Consider the following 17,091-nt stretch of genomic DNA (forward strand, 5'->3'; position numbering starts at 1 on the left):
TTGTTGCTGCTTCTAAATTCGCAAAGGATGGATCCCCTCAGTCTCAAGAGATGATGGTGTCATTTCATTGGACATCTGTATTGTTTTTGATGCTGTCTGGTATCCAGCTTTCCTTTCTAAGCTGTAGACCACCTGTTGAAGGTCCCCACATTGAATGGTTATTCTTTTTATTTTTTTCCTTCTGAATGCAAACAATGGGTTTCTGGGTGGCATTCCATCTTGTGCTTTCCCTCTTGAGGCTGGTGTGCCATGAGGCAGCATACTATCTTCAATGTTGTTGTTTTACTTCACTAGAAAATGCTCTGTACCATTTTAGCGTGGAAGAAAAGAAGTCCGAGACGTTCAGATTCTGAGTCGATTCTCTTTATTTAAACCGCCACCGTCCAATGTACTCATCCTCCTTCCCGATAACCCGGAATTGGAAATCCTCCGATAAACCAGAGCGAAATCATACTTGCATGTTATAACGAGAAGGGTACTCAGTGGAATACTTACCTCCACCACGTAATACCTGATCCATGAGAATATATCGAGTCCAATACATTTTTGAAATATCATGCTGTACATCGTTTTTGGCCCTATCTCTCGATGGTGAAGAATCACTTTAAAAATTAAATAATTCTCATGTCCGGATTCATATCTTCACCAAAGTCGAATCAATTATTCGTGGTCACATGCCAAACCTGTCCAAGTTTCATCAAATCCGTCCACAACTTTTTGAGATATCGTGCTGTTCTCATTTTTTGGCCCCATCTCTCAATGGTGAAGAATTGCTTGAAAAAAAAAATTGTAGTATCTGGATCTTCACCAAAATCTAATTCGTTCATCCGTGTCACACACCCAACCTGCCCACCAAATTTTATCCGGATCTGTCCACAACCTTTTGAGATATCCTGCACACACACACAGACAGACAGAGAGGGGTGAAAACATAACCTCCTTCACCTTCAGTGGCGGAGATTTTTAAAAATCGGAGGCAAAGTGGTGCCACCACACCATTTTGCTGATGACCATCACCCTGTACACAACAGTACCCTACGCATCCTGTAGGCAGGCTGTAGCAGCATCGTTGACTGAAGATCTGGAAAAATAGTCTGTGATCAACTACCTGGAATACATCTATCAAAGCAGGAACCGCATCTGAACTCGGCCTCAGACCCCATGCAGTGGAGCTTTTATAAAGATGGCAAAGTGTGCATACAAAAAGTGCTGCCCTCCAAGGAAGCTCACAAACATATTGCCCTCAGTGACAAACACTATAATGAAACGCAACACTCAACCCTTCCATTGCTGTTGATGAGTATTTCATCGCCCCATTCACTTATTTGTAAACAAAGAAATAAACATGGGACGGGTTGAGGGCTGGACGTCGGGATGACATCCACGTTTGTAAAGGCCTATCCGAGCACTAGACGAAATGACATCCCAGCGAAAAGAGTGTGACAGGCAGAGGGACTGAGGACAGAGAAATCCGGATAGTTTTAATATCCATTGTACAGGATAGATTAGCCATATCGTCAATATTTGGAGGGACGATAATCGACGAGAAAAAAAAAAATATTACCCAGCCCTAGTTTCCATTAACTCCAGTCCTCGACAGTGCTCTGACTTCATCATAGTTGGTGAGAAACTTGTTTGGGGGGGAGGGGGTGGAATAAATGTGGATATCTATCTATCATATATATATATATATATGTTTATTTATATATATATATATATATATATATATATATATATATATATATATATATATATATACACACACACACACACACACACACACACACACACACACACACACACACACACACACACACACACACACACACACACACACACACACACACACACACACACACACACACTGTGGTGAAAAGTATGTGGACACCTGTTCATCCGACATCTCATTCCAAAATCAATGCCATTAATATGGAGTTGGTCCCCCTTTTGCTGCTATTAACAGCCTCCACTCTTCTGGGAAGGCTTTCCACAAGATGTTGGAACATTGCTGCGGGAATTTGCTTCCATTCAGCCACAAGAGCATTCGTGAGGTCGGGCACTGATGTTGGGCGATTAGGTCTGGCTCGCAATCGACGTTCCAATTCATCCCAAAGGTGTTCGATGGGGTTGAGGTCAGGGCTCTGTGCAGGCCGGTCAAGTTCTTCCACACTGATCTCGCCAAACCATTTCTGTATGGACCTCGCTTTGTGCACGGGGGCATTGTCATGCTGAAACAGGAAAGGGCCTTCCCCAAACTGGTGCCACAAAGTTGGAAGCACAGAATCATCTGGAATGTCATTGTATGATATAGGGTTAAGATTCCCTTTCACTGGAACTAAGTGGCTTTTCCTGAACCATGAAAAACAGCCCCAGACCATTATTCCTCCTCCACCAAACTTTACAGTTAGCACCATGCATTCGGACAGGAAGCCTTCTCCTGGCATCCATCAAACCCAAATTCATCCGTCGGACTGCCAGATGGTGAAGTGTGATTCATCACTCCAGAGAACGCGTTTCCACTGCTCCAGAGTCCAATGGTGGTGAGCTTTACACCACTCCAGCCAATGCTTGGCATTGCACATGGTGATCTTAGGTTTGTGTGCGGCTGCTCGGCCTTGGAAACCCATTTTATGAAGCTCTTGACGAACAGTGCTTGTGCTGATGTTGCTTCCAGTGTCAGTTTGGAACTCGGTTGTGATTGCTGCAACCGACGACAGACAATTTTCCCGCGCAACGCGCTTCAGCACTCGGCAGTCCCGTTCTTAGCTTGTGTGGCCTTCCACTTCGTGGCTGCGCTGTTGTTGCTCCTAGACATTTCCACTTCACAATAACACCACTTACGGTTGACCGGGGCAGCTCCAGCAGGGCAAAAAATTGACAAACTCACTTGTTGGAAAGGTGGAATCTGATGACGGTGCCACGTTTAACATCACTGAGCTCTTCAGTATGGCCCATTCTGTTGCCAATGTTTATCTATAGAGATTGCATGGCTGTGTCCTTGATTTTACACATGTCAGCAATGGGTGTGGCTGAAATAGCCGAATCCACTAATCAGAAGGGGTGTCCGCATACTTTTGGCCATGTAGAATAGATATATATATATATATATATATATATATATATATATATATATATATATATATATATATATATATATTATTCCTCACTTAAATACAAATGGCACAAAGGAGCAAGGGTGTTGAAAACAAAAGCCTGACATGGAAATAAAAAGTAGAACAAAAGAATGAAGATGTAAGGAAAGAGGATTAAATACAAATTGTGTTTTATAACCCATGAATGTCATTAACATATGTGGATTAACCATTCAGAAGTGCAATATATCCATTTCCTCCAAGGGTGAAAAACATGGGTGTGGTTCATACACTGGAAAAGAAATTACTATTATTTTATTTTATTTTTTACGAGGGTGAAAAACGGGTGCAGTTAATACACGTCCTCGGTTTATACACCGGAAAATAGAGGAGGTTAATAATACACGGTCGCGGTCTCCCCCCCCCCCTCCAAACAAATATTCCGAGTTAATGCGTGCTTGGTGCTTGTATAGTAATGCAAACCGAGATGATTTCATGCTGCACCAATAGCCGAAAGACCCCAAGTTTGCCAGAAATTGGATGAGGTTTGTTCAAAATACTTGAGTGTGGATTGGGCCAACAAAATGTTTGCTTTTGTGCTTGAAACTCTTTACAGAGCACTGTTATTAAACAACAGAGATTGGTGTATCTTGGGGTTGTGCACCACTATTGAGAGAAGATGCCATCTCAATAATTAAGCGGAAGAAATGTCTTTCGCTCAAAACTGTAACATCTCTAGCCAGCACTTACTACCAGCACTCTTGCTCTTACCAGCACTCTTACACGGATTGAAGGGAATTTTTTTTTTAATCCTCTTCAACTGCTTCATCGATTGATGTGAAACTTCACAAATATCATGTCACACCATTGCTGCATGTAGTGTGAAAATGATGACGTCATAAGTCATGTGGTTTGGCAGCCATCTTGGATAGAAAACCCCACCTTATCTGATTAACACGAAACTTCACAAACCTGATGATCCCCTACCAAATTAGAGGCATGTAAATTTATGATGTCATAGGTCATGTGGTTCAGCAGCATATTGCATTGAAAATATAAACCTTCAACAACCTTCTCCAGAACGGCTTACTAGATTGATCTGAAACTCCACACACATGATCTACTAACCTTGGGGAATATATGTTGTAAATGTTAATGTCATAGGTCACATGGTCTGGCAGCTTTGATGTTTTTTTTTTTTTGTTTTTTTTTTTCAAGAATAAACCTTTAAAAATCTTCTTCTCCATAACCGTTTGACAGATAGAGGAGAAACTTCACACACATGGTCCCCAAGCCCTGGGGATACAAGGGTGTTCACAAATAATGTCACATGGTTCATCAATGGATGTTAACCTGGTGTTGGCTTAGTGGTTAGCGTGGCGGCTTGGGATCCTAGAGTCCTGAGTTCAAGCCTCGTTGGCTGCTGAATTAATACACACTAGGAGGTTGACTCAGCCTGTCATCCTTCTGAGGTTGGCAAAATGAGTACCAGTGCACTGGTAACGGGGACACTGCATCAGCGGCAAAAGCCACGTCCCAACCAATGATGCAACCAGCAGCCACAGGCTGCACTCGATAGAGAGAGACCAATGGATGTGAAACTTCACAGTTATGATCAAGTGGTCATGGGGAATATAAAACCCTTTCGGTTATATACCAATCACTATATGGCTCCAAACTGTGAGTGGTGAGCGCCAGGATCATGTCCCATACAGCCTTTGCTGCACTCTGCCGAGAACAATAAGCCCCGCCTGCCACACAGGAACAGTATCTCTTGCTCAACCACACACACCTGGAGCCATTAATTGAATGCGGTCGGGATCAGTAATGATGTTGTGAAACCCGTTCACATATAATTGTCAATTTTCATCCGATTGACCTGAAATATTGAAAATTTGCATATTGGATCACTGAATTGGTTCATTCAAAAGCTAGAAGCTGATATGTTGCATAAAATATCAGTCATTGGCCCACTATAACCTAATTCATTGTGTAACCTGTGTTCTGTCAAGAAAGTCAAGGTCACAATATTGTCAATTTCCATCTGATGGACTTGAAATTTGAGCAGGGTTTGTATATTGGGTCACTGAAGCCTATTGCTTTTGAGGTCAAAAGGTCAAGGTCGTCTAAAATTGTCAATCGTTTTTGTACACCGCTCCTTCCCAATTCCACATCCAGGTGATACATGACGTCATCGCGGGTCAAGGAAGGAAGCGACTACTCAATTTTAACTCTTTGTTTTCTTGGTTGTTTGTTATCTTGCCAAAACGAAGTTTTTGCAAGATATGTAAGTCAGCTTGTATGTTTGTTTGTTTTTTTTATTTTTTATTTTTTATTTTTTATTTTTTTAAATCTGTAATCACGTATAAAAAATTCTGCAGAGCACAGTTATCATTGGAAATTTTTGTAACTTCGCATATCAGAGGCCTATAGAGGTCCCTTTCAGTGCACAAAATTTTGAAGGTCAAGGTCACTTTGTCGCAAATCAGGGGAGTCGACGAAACCCTTATTTTTTGAGTAATTTTGATCGGATCGTCTTCAAACTTCATGGGAATATAGTTCATGGTCTGGCGCTCAGCTGATTAATTTTTGGTGGCGATTGGCCTTGACCTTCATGGTTAGCGCCTCAGGTCAAACATATTTGACCCCAAGGTCAAATTTTCAAGTTTTAGGAACCATATCGTGTCGTACCTCAAATTGAACACCTCGATGAGTGCTTTCTAGATATGTCAAGCTTGAGACATGATGACCTCATTTGGTGACGTTATGAGGCAAACGCATATTTTTCATGGTTACTCTGTAGAACGATTCTCATCGGAATCTCTCGTAGGCAGATATTCCTCAAGGAGTCGCTCCTGGTGGATAGCAGCTCTGTTCACCTCAGTATGACCTTAAAGAAGTCACACGTGGTCACCTTTTGGCAAGATGTTTTATTTGCTTGTTACCCTCGCCAAAAGAGAGGGTATTGCGTTTGGGTCCATATGTCTATCTGTTTTTGTCCGCACAGAACTTTTGTGTTTTTCTCCGCAACTGCTTGCCGGATTGAGGCAAAATTTTCACCATTGGTGCAACTACTCATGTAGAATGTTTTAGTGATAAATATGATGTCATAGGTCATGTTGTGTGGCAGCCATGTTGGAAAAATGGAAAAACTTTGGACCTCTAGCTCTGAAACCGTGCCAAGGAGAAAATTGAAACTTGGCACACAAGTACTCCTCATGGCGAATAAGAGATTTTTTTTGACGTCATAGGTGCCTTCATTGTGACGTCCTAATTGCATATGTAGAACGCTACATCTGATCAGTATGAAAAATTTTGAGGGTCATCTAGGACTAAAATGGTTTTTCCACAGAAAAAAAATTGATGACATCATCGGTCTTGTGATTCAGCAGACAGATGGTTAAAAAAAAAAAAACTTCAAAAATCTTCTTCTCTGAAGTGGCTGAACAGATTAAGGCGAAACTTTACATGTATGACCGCCTATCCCTGATGAACAAAATTTTCACATGTCATAGGTCACATGGTTTGGCAGCCATATTGGATTTACCCTAAAACCTATCAAAATCTCCAGAATGGCTGGACAGATCGAGGGTAAACTTCACACAAATGTTCCCCAATCCATGGGTGTACAAGTTTGTTCAGGAATAATTTATCAGTCACATGGTTTGGCAGCCATATTGGATTGAAGGAAAATATTTAATGTTTTCTCTGGAACCACTTAATCAATCGACATGAAACTTCACTATTATGATCTAGTAGTGATGGGGAATACATGTTTTAAATTTCAACTTGATCAGACACATTGTTTGTTTGGCAGCCAGAATATATATTTTTTTGATCTGGGTTCTTTTTGTTTTTCTGATTGAATAAGGCTCACTTGGCTGTGCCGGGATGGTTTTGAGGGTAGAGACGAAGCAGCTGAAATGCGATTCCTATCCATGTTCCACCTGATGACTTCATCTTTGCTTTTTGCTTGTTCGGGTTCCTTCTGATGACTCTGATGCAGGACTGTACCTATTTGGTCTTCCATGTGGTTTTAATTGAATTTATTTTAATCCCATTCTATATTCAACTGAATAATAATGCAAAACATCATGGGTCAGGGTCAGGTGTCCAATCAAATTGGGACGTCTTGGTACCCAGTCATCACTGCCAGCAGTTGTAAAGTGGAAGTTCTAATTATGTCTCATTAATTACATAACACACCAGTAAACAAATGCCACACAAAACAACACAAACAGAACAAAACAAAAGTTCTGGCAAGCGTCTACAATCTCTGATTGCTCTTTCTATTTTTCTTGTTTGTCCAGGTGATATCTCAGCTATCCTTTGAGTTAGGAAGCTGAAATTTGGGGACAACAGTAAAGATGTGCTTTGGCAAAAGTGGGATTTTTTTGATTAATCAATTAATTGATTAGTTACTTAATTATTATCAATCTATTAATTACTTTATTTTCTTTCTCATCTGGCCAATATCTCGGTTACATTTTGGGTGAGGAAGCTGATATTTGGATATGATGAACAAGTGATTTGGCTCTAAAGGGTATTTTTTTTGATTTATTAATTAATCGATTAATTTTTCATTTTTCGATGAATTACTTAATTTTCAAAAAGTTACAGATGAAACGGTGGTGGTTTTGGTGTGCTATTTGCCAATTGATGATTCTTCTTCTTCTTCTTCTTCTTCTTTCGGCTGCTCCCGTAAGGGGTCGCCACAGCGGATCATCCGTATGATCCGCATAGTGATTTGGCACATGTTTTTTTTACGCCGGATGCCCTTCCTGACGCAACCCTGGTCGCCTCTTACGACACAGGGATATGGTACACCTATTTTAACCGGGGTATACACCGGCCCAATATACTGGTACTCATTTCGCCGACCTCGGAAGGATGACAGGCTGAGTCAACCCCCTGGTGTATTAATTCAGTGGCCCAACGGGGCTTGAACTCAGGACCTTTTGGATCCCAAGCCGCTGCCCTAACCACTGCGCCAACACCAGACTCCTATTTGCCAATTGATTAAGAAGTTAATTATTTTAAATTATTATTTATCTATTTTAGTTACTCAATTAATCAATTATTTTCTTTTTTTATTTTCTTATCTTGTTTTTACTTGCGAAAATTGAAGATTTTTCCAAGTACATATATTGGTTGGTCTTGTGCTTTAGTGTTTATTTGTGATTTGTCAATTGCCTCCAGGTCTTGATTTTAAACTGATCTTCATGAAACTTCACCACCTGATAGAGTTTGTCATGAGCAAGAACAACAAGCCTATTGTTTTTGATGTCAAAAGGTCAACAACCTTGTCAGATTTCTGGAATCTTCAATTTTCGTCCGCTTAACTTGAAATTGGAAGAAGAGTTGCATATCAGGTCACATAAATCAACCACCAATTTTTTTTTGTCAACTTAGGCCGAAAGTCAACAACTTAGGTGAGATTTCGAAAAGCCTCAATTTTCATCTTATTGACTTGATATTTGAACAGGATTTATATTTCACAGGATGGCGATATCTCACCCATCCTTTGAGCTGGGAAGCTGAAATTTGGGCACAATAGTGAACAAGTGCTTTAATCAAAAAATAAAAAAATATCATTTTTCCCAATCAATTAATTGATGAATTACTTGATTATTATAGATTTATTTTTGTTCTCATCTGGACAATATCTCAGGCATCTTTTGAGCTCGGCAGCTGATATTTGGACATGACGGTGACCAAGTGATTTAGGCATAAAGGGTAGTTTTGATTTATTGATCATTGATTAATTATTTAATTTTTCGGTTAATCAGTTTTTAAAAAGTAACAGATTTGAATGAAACAGCAGTGGGTTATGTATGCTATTGGCCAATTGATTAAGAAATTAATTATTTTAGCATTATTATTTATTTATTTTAATTATGCAATTAATCAATCAATTATTGTAGACTGCTCCCTCCCAATTTCGTCTCCTTGTGCTGCACGGCGGCATCGCCATCAAATCCACCCCCGGCGATGTCATGCGCTGGAGGATATGTTATTACTTACGAAATCTTAAGATTTCGTAAGTATATTGATGACTTCTGTCATCTGTTTGTGTGTTTGTTTGTTTGTAGGCACGATAACTCGAGAACGGAAGAAGCTACCAATGTCAAACTACACCACGTGATTCAGGAGGGTGATGGCGAGCGCTGATTAGATTTTGGTCAAAATCGGTCAAAGGTCAAGGTCACAGTGAGGTCAAACATTCGATTTTTGATGGTTTGGTACAGAATCATCGTAGAAACTTCTGGTTTGCGTCGCTACCTTCTCGAGAGACAGCTTTTATTAGACAAGGTCAGAGGTCAGGTTGACGATTTCGTAAGTACCAGTCTATGACTGCTTGTTTGTGTGTTTGTTTGGAGGCACGATAACTCGAACAGAAGAAGCTACCAATGTCAAATTACACCACATGATTCAGGAGGTGATGGCTGGCGCTGATTAGATTTTGGTCAAAATCGGTCAAAGGTCAAGGTCACAGTGAGGTCAAACATCCAAAAAAAGTTATAACTCGAACGGAAGAAGCTACCAATGTCAAATTACACCAAGTGATTCAGGAGGGTGATGGCTAGCGCTGATGAGGTTTTGGTCAAAATCGGTCAAAGGTCAAGGTCACAGTGAGGTCAAACATTCGATTTTTGATGGTTTGCTACAGAATCATCGTAGAAACTTCTAGTTTGCGTCGCTACCTTCTCAAGAGACAGCTTTTATTAGACAAGGTCAGAGGTCAAGTTGACGATTTTGTAAGTACCAGTCTATGACTGCTTGTTTATTTATTTGGCATAGGAGCAGTGTACTTTGTACCTCCACTTGTTTTTTGCTGTTTTCGTCATGTTTAGCATACGGAAGAAGTCCGAATACAAAGCTGACGCGGATGGGCTTTGCATTTTCAGATGCTTTCTGGTGGGTGTTTGCTTTTATCAAAGTGATTATTATGTGCATGTGCATCAACTCGCAGGTTATGGGAGGATTTGACAGAGTGCTGCTCGACGCCCCATGTAGTGGCACAGGAATTATCTCCAAAGACCCCTTGGTGAAAAGTAGCAAAGTAGGTCTTTACTTGTTTTGTAATCTCAAAGTAAAACTGCTTTGGTGGATCTTGTCATTGCAAGCCCTGTTAACTTGATCCGTGCAACGGTTGACTCCCCCCCCCCCCAAAATCGTGTGAAACTCGTATCTTTGGATTATTGCTTTAGGAAATTATTTGTTCAATGTATGCTCTTGAGGGATTCTGAAAGAGATGTTGCAGTGTGTTTGGCGTGCGTGCGTTTTCAGGATGAGAAAGATGTACAGCGCTGTGCTCACCTGCAAAAGGAACTGCTCCTCTCGGCCATTGACTCATTGAATGCCAATTCCCTGTCCGGCGGTGTATTGGTCTATTGCACATGCTCAATCATGGTAAAATATGTGCTACTCCTGCTGTTCAGATATGTTTTGATCTCGTCTAATGAAGGCAACTAAACCTGTCAAGCTCTCCCACCTGTTGTTCCACTTGTTTTATTTTGTTCTTTCTTTCTTTTCAGATGGAAGAGAATGAATGGGTGGTAGATTATGCGCTAAGGAAGCGAAATGTTAAATTGGTGCCAACTGGCCTGGACTTTGGGAAGGAAGGCTTTACCAGGTACTGCTTTTGCTGTTTCATCCAATATCGTAGCACAAATAACCAGAGAGTTGGTGTCAAAGCCACCCAATGCTCGCCTGTTTATACATTTATCATTTTTAAAAGACTAATCTAATAATATTTTTTATAAAGCATTGCAGTGAAGTCTGATCCAAATAATTTTAAAGCAATATATTGTTCCGAATTTCAGTCCGCCCGGCGTGCGAACGGCCACGTAACTCGAATCGCGACCGCGTCGCCCACCGGAACGGACAATTCAGTCGTGACCCTCCCGGAACAAAGCCGGGAGCCAGTCACGGGTGGGTCTTTCGACCTCACCACAATCGTGCCAATTGGCCACCCGCACAGGATAGGGTTGTTCACCAAACTCGACCTACCTAAGTACCTGCGTGAGTAGTTAACCGGGCGATCGTACCTCGCCGCTGGCTGGCCTAGGAAACGAACCGTTTAAGCGGTCCGTTCCGTGCTTCAGTGATAACTGAGTGGTGTTATCGCCAACCCCGACGGATGTGATTATATTTACTGGGTGATTACACCCTTCTACCAATTCCTTCCGTGATGCAAGATGGAACTTTCAAACAAGGGAAAGGACGCAACGAAACAGAGAACAGTTCAACAAGCACATTTATTTCACACTCAGATAAGGCACGTATTTACAGCCATACAGTAAATGATGCACGTAAGAACAGTAACACAGTGAAAGCAATTGAAGTTACAACCGAATATTTATTCACACATTTACTTAAACAGGTTTACTTTACAAGATAGCGCCACCACATGCACTTACACAAAAGCAAAGAAAAGCCACCCTCAAAGACAAGGGTGGCAGACAGGTCCGTGGACCAAATGTACGTGGAACCTGGATGAGTGGCCAGGTCCACGAGACCGAAGGGTCTTACCCGCGCCCTCGTGACGCGATGGCGGGCAAGCCGCAATGTCAGCGTAGCCGCGCCTGACTTTGTGCCCCTGGCGTGGCCGGTGAGCTCTCTCCGGCGTTCTCCGCGCAGGCACGTGTTTCACAGTCGGCACCACGGTTGGGGAGGGGAACGGACGGGGTTACCGGCGCTCTCTCAGTGCGGATGGGGGCGGGGGGGATTGCTCTTCGAACAGGCGAGCTAAAAATGGTTTTTATTGTTTTAGAAATACACTCTCCAAATGGTAAGAATAACATTTTTTTGCTACCAACCAGTGCTTCAAGAAAAAACAATGAGGGGATGGTTGAGGCTCATGATCAGTATGACAGTTTGAGTGGTAGTTTTAATAAATAAATAAATAAAAGTCGTGGGATGGTAATTGTATGGCTGGTGGTGGGCTTGTGATCCGAGCGTTCTGAGTTCAATTCCCACTTGGCTGTTGAATTAGTACCAGGTGGAGTTGACTCGACTGTCATCCTTCCGACTTCGGCGAAATGAGTGCCAGCATGCTGGTATCCTGTGTCGGAGTGGCGACCCGTTCAGGATTGTGCCTCATAGCCAAGGAGACTGCTTAGACAGCACCAACGCTCTGCACAGAGTATGGTCTCTGGATGGATGGATGGATGGTTGTCATTTTCACAAAGTGCTGCAAAATAATTTGGTTTTTTTCCTGCAATACATTAGGAATGAATAGATTTGACATGAAACTGCATGTCATGGACATTTTATATTGATATGTTAATGCCCCCCTCTTTTTAATAACAACTGCAATATAAGCATTCTTCCATACATGACAAGTAAAAGGAAAGACCACAAAGTCATCATTACTTTCTCTTTTTGACAAAAAAGAAAATCATAAACCAATGTCACCCACAGGGTGACCCGTATCTTGCCAAAAGGTGACCACGTGTGACTTCTTTGAGGTCACACTGAGGTGAACAGAGCTGCTATCCACCAGGAGCGACTCCTTGAGGAATATCTGCCTACGAGAGATTCCGATGAGAATCGTTCTACAGAGTAACCATGAAAAATATGTGTTTGCCTCATGACGTCGTAATGTCTCAAGCTTGACACATCGAGAAAGCACTCATCGAGGTGTTCAATTTGAGGTACTACACGATATGGTTCCTAAAACTTGAAAATTTGACCTTGGGGTTAAATATGTTTGACCTGAGGCGTTAACCATGAAGGTCAAGGCCAATCGCCACCAAAAATTAATCAGCTGAGCGCCAGACCATGAACTATATTCCCATGAAGTTTGAAGACGATCCGATCAAAATTACTCAAAAAAATGAGGGTTTCGTCGACTCCCCTGATTTGCGACAAAGTGACCTTGACCTTTGACCTTGACCTTCAAAATTTTATGCGCTGAAAGGGACCTCTATAGGCCTCTGATATGCGAAGTTACAAAAATTTCCAATGATAACTGTGCTCTGCAGAATTTTTTATACGTGATTACAGACAAACAAAAAAATAAATAAATAAAAATAAAAAAACATACAAGCTGACTAACATATCTTGCAAAAACTTCGTTTTGGCAAGATAATAAAATAGTGAATACGAGAGTTGCCATACATCCACCCAGATTTGGCATCCCTTACACAGTTAACGAGGATGTTGAATGATGTTGAATGGTGTGTGTGTGTGTGTGTGTGTGTGTGTGTGTGTGTGTGTGTGTGTGTGTGTGTGTGTGTGTGTGTGTGTGTGTGTGTGTGTGTGTGTGTGTGTGTGTGTGTGTGTGTAAAAATCATGATTTGGCTCCAAACTGTGAGTGGTGAGCACCGGGATCGTGTACCATAGCCCTTGCTACACTTTCCCTGGAACGATAAGCCCCGCCTGCCATGCAGGAACATTATCTCTCGCTCAACCAGACACACCTGGAGCCATTAATTGAATGTGGTCGGGATCAGTAATGATGTTGTGAAACTTGTTCTCCGACCTAAGCCGAACGCCGTGACGTCACCATCACCTTATTTCTGCAATTTTCGTTCACTTGTGACAGCTTCTGACATGTAATTACATTTAACACCATAGTCATTTGTTCTGCGAGATGCTTTCTTCCGGGAGCTACAGACATAGCTCTGCGTCATGACAGTGACGTCACGGTGTTCGGTTTCGGTCGGAGAACAAGTTTCACAACATTATGATTTATATATACACACACACACACACACACACACACACACACACACACACACACACACACACACACACACACACACACACACACACACACACACACACACACACACACACACACTAGTGGGGTATGCCTACACATTGTCGGCAATAACGAATCATGCTTTCCCATTGTCTCAGGTCGCTCACCTGCATTTTTTAAAATTTATTTCAATTTAAATTACGGACACATTCTGACGGTTCTGTGATTTGTTTATTTATTTCTTTATTCCCCCCCCCCCCCCGGTGTATCGGCTTTGATGTCTGTCATCACGCAAAATTTCAGTTTTCTACATCACCCGAAAGGTACCAAACATTAATGTCAGTCATTCACTGAGTAAATGAGTGGTTAGAATGAGCTTTATATATACTTTTTTTCCTGTAGATTTTAGCTCGCCTGTTCGAAGAACAGAGAGCTATAGCGATACTCCCGGTGTCAGCGTCATCGTCAGCGTGAAAATGTTAGTTTTTGGTGCAAGTTATTTAGAAGCTTGCCATTCATTTAATGTGTACTAGGATGCTGATATTTGGCATGGAGGTTCCTTTGGGGTATATTATTGATGTGGTGAAGTTGAAATTTTAAAAAAAATTCAATTTTTTTTAAATTTTTGACCTATTTTGAACTTAACTTTTTTGTATCACATCAACATTAAAGTTTTTTTTTCCTTTCTAATGTTTTTATCTACCACACTATTTTTTTTACTGATTACAATGTACAAATACATATATTGCTTTAAAATTATTTGGATCAGACTTCACTGCAATGCTTTATAAAAAAATATTATTGGACTAGTCTTTTAAAAACGATAAATGTATAAACAGGCGAGCATTGGGTGGCTTTGACACCAACTCTCTGGTTAAGTTTATATTTAAGCACAGTTTCTCCAGCTAAGCAAGTATTACTTTTTTTTTCTTTTTTTTTTTTTTACTCATGGATTGATTCAATAAAATTCCTTTTTTTTTTTTTTTTTTTTTTTGTATACCTTGGTCGAGGCTCGTATGAGAGCTAACACACAACTCACAGCAAGGAGGCATGAGACAAGAGGGGTGGGAGTGGAAGGGACAAAACATTGAGGAACAGACACAGGTGAACTGTGGAAGGGAGAGGGATGGGGATGGGACGGGGAACATGGCGAGGAGAAGATGGACATTACAGGGACTTTCAGGAAGGAAAGCAGGAGAATTGAAGGAAGTGGGCTTGGGTGGATTATCGGGGGTAGAAAAGATCGAGGATTTGGATGGGGGAAGATAAGAGGTGGTGGTGAACAGCTGTTTTGAAAGCCTGGAGGGAAGAATGGGAAAGAATAGAGTGAGGAAGTTTATTCCAAAGGCGGGAAAAAGAGGAATGAAAGAGTGAAGATGAGCAGTGATTCGTGATTTTGGTAGTTTTACCAGAATGGGGTTGTTGGCGGACCTTGAGCGCCCTGTGTAAATGTGGTTGGGACAAAACGCAGAGAGAGCAGGGGGCAAGGCTGGAGAGGAGTCGGTAGAAGACAGAAAGACCACCGACCAACCTGCGGTGATTGAGTGAGAGGCCCAAAGACTCAGCTTCATTGCGGGAGATGCCAATGATCTTAAAAGCCCTGGTTTCGACAGCGTGAAGTCGAGAAAGGTGGGAGGCAGGAGCACCAGCCCAGAGGGGAGAGCAGTACTCCATCAGGCTACGGACAAAAGCTTTGTAAGTAGTCAGGAGCTCAAGAGGGCCGAGGAAGGACTTTGCACGACGGAGGATTCCCAGTCGGCGACTGGCTTTTGAGGCAAGGTTGGAAATGTGACTTTCCCAGGAAAGGTCATGGCAGATAGTGAGACCCAGAAGCTTGAAAGAAAAGACTTCTTCCAGAGGATTGTTGAGAAAGTGGATGGGGGGTTTTGTAAACGGTCCTTTCGAAGAGACATAGTGAGAGTGTGAGATTTGTGTGGATTGAAAGACATGTTCCACGTGTTGGACCAGTTTGTGATTTTATCCAGATCTGCAGTGAGCGAAGAAGCTGCTGCTTGCCGGTCTGAGGGATGACAGATGGTACGGCAGAGGGTGGAGTCGTCGGCAAAGAGAAATAGAGGATTTTCCAGAGAGTCCGAGAGATCATTGATGAAAACCAGAAAAAGAACAGGGCCCAGAACGCTCCCTTGAGGAACTCCAGCCTGCACAGGAAGAGGGGATGAAAGAACTCCATTTAGGGCCACACGTTGACTGCGACAGGAGAGGAAGTCTGCGAGCCATGAGTGGAGATGGCCTTGAATACCATGGGAAGAGAGTTTGGTGAGTAGGGCAGGGTGCCAGACTGTGTCAAAAGCACGTGATATGTCCAGGGATACGGCTCGGATTTCCTGTCTGGCATTGAGGACCTCCATCCATTGATGGGAGAGCAGTAGCAGCATATCCAGGGTAGAGTGACCTGGTCTGAAACCAAATTGATGATTGGAAATCAAGCCATTGGAGAAGAGGAAGGATTTCATGTCTGAAGCAATGATGGATTCCATAACCTTGCTGATGATTGGGAGAAGGCTGATTGGTCTGTAGTTACAGGGATCTGTTTTTGCACCTTTTTTATGCAGGGCAGTGATGTTAGCAGATTTCCAAGCAGATGGCAGATGACCTTGGGAAAATGAGAGGGTGAATAGAACAGAGAGAGGGTGAGCAAGAGCAGAAGAGCAGGCTTTGAGGACACGTGGGCTGATGCCGTCTGGACCGGTTGCAGAATCTGACTCGAGGTTTGAAAGCAAGCTCTCCACCTTGTCAGGAGAAAAGGATACAGAGTCCAGGGACAGTTGGGTGCGACTGGGTAAAGTGGGTAGAGATAGTGATAGGTTTGGGACACAAGATTTAGCTGCAAACATTTAGCTTCATTTTGATTTAGCTTCATTTTGTGTTTGATGTCTCTGTCTGTCTCTGTCTCTGTCTCTGTCTCTGTCTCTGTCTCTGTCTCTGTCTCTGTCTCTGTCTCTGTCTCTGTCTCTTTCTCTTTCTCTTTCTCTTTCTCTTTCTCTTTCTCTCTTTTGAACAGGTGAATGCTTGTACTATCTGTGTAGTGGGAACATTGTGTCTTTGGTGTCAATTTTTCCCATGTATGTGCAAGAAGGAGAATATAATACTTTATATGCTGTGCAGGTTTCAGGAATATCGGTTCCACTCCTCTCTGAAACTAACACGCCGATTCTATCCGCATGACCACAACGTGGACGGTTTCTTTGTGGCAAAATTCAGGAAGTTCTCCAATGTCATTCCTGGTGCAGGTCAGTTTATCAATTTTTCTTAACAGTTATTCACTTG

The 17,091-nt window shown here is 42.1% G+C and overlaps 1 protein-coding gene across 1 annotated transcript in view; it reads left to right on the plus strand.

The window, feature by feature from the left end:
- Positions 1-17,091, plus strand: part of LOC147034463 (28S rRNA (cytosine(4447)-C(5))-methyltransferase-like) — a 79,424-nt gene that overhangs the window by 51,811 nt on the left and 10,522 nt on the right. Inside the window, exons 14-17 of the mRNA XM_085883674.1 lie at positions 10,066-10,155; positions 10,383-10,505; positions 10,631-10,728; positions 16,930-17,054. Coding sequence (XP_085739800.1) covers positions 10,066-10,155; positions 10,383-10,505; positions 10,631-10,728; positions 16,930-17,054 — 436 coding nt within the window. The remainder of the gene's footprint in view (positions 1-10,065; positions 10,156-10,382; positions 10,506-10,630; positions 10,729-16,929; positions 17,055-17,091) is intronic.

The sequence above is a fragment of the Eptatretus burgeri genome, chromosome 1 (assembly GCF_056783735.1).
Source record: "Eptatretus burgeri isolate ZD-2024b chromosome 1, Ebu_testis_v1, whole genome shotgun sequence".
Classification (NCBI taxonomy): Eukaryota; Metazoa; Chordata; class Myxini; order Myxiniformes; family Myxinidae; genus Eptatretus; species Eptatretus burgeri.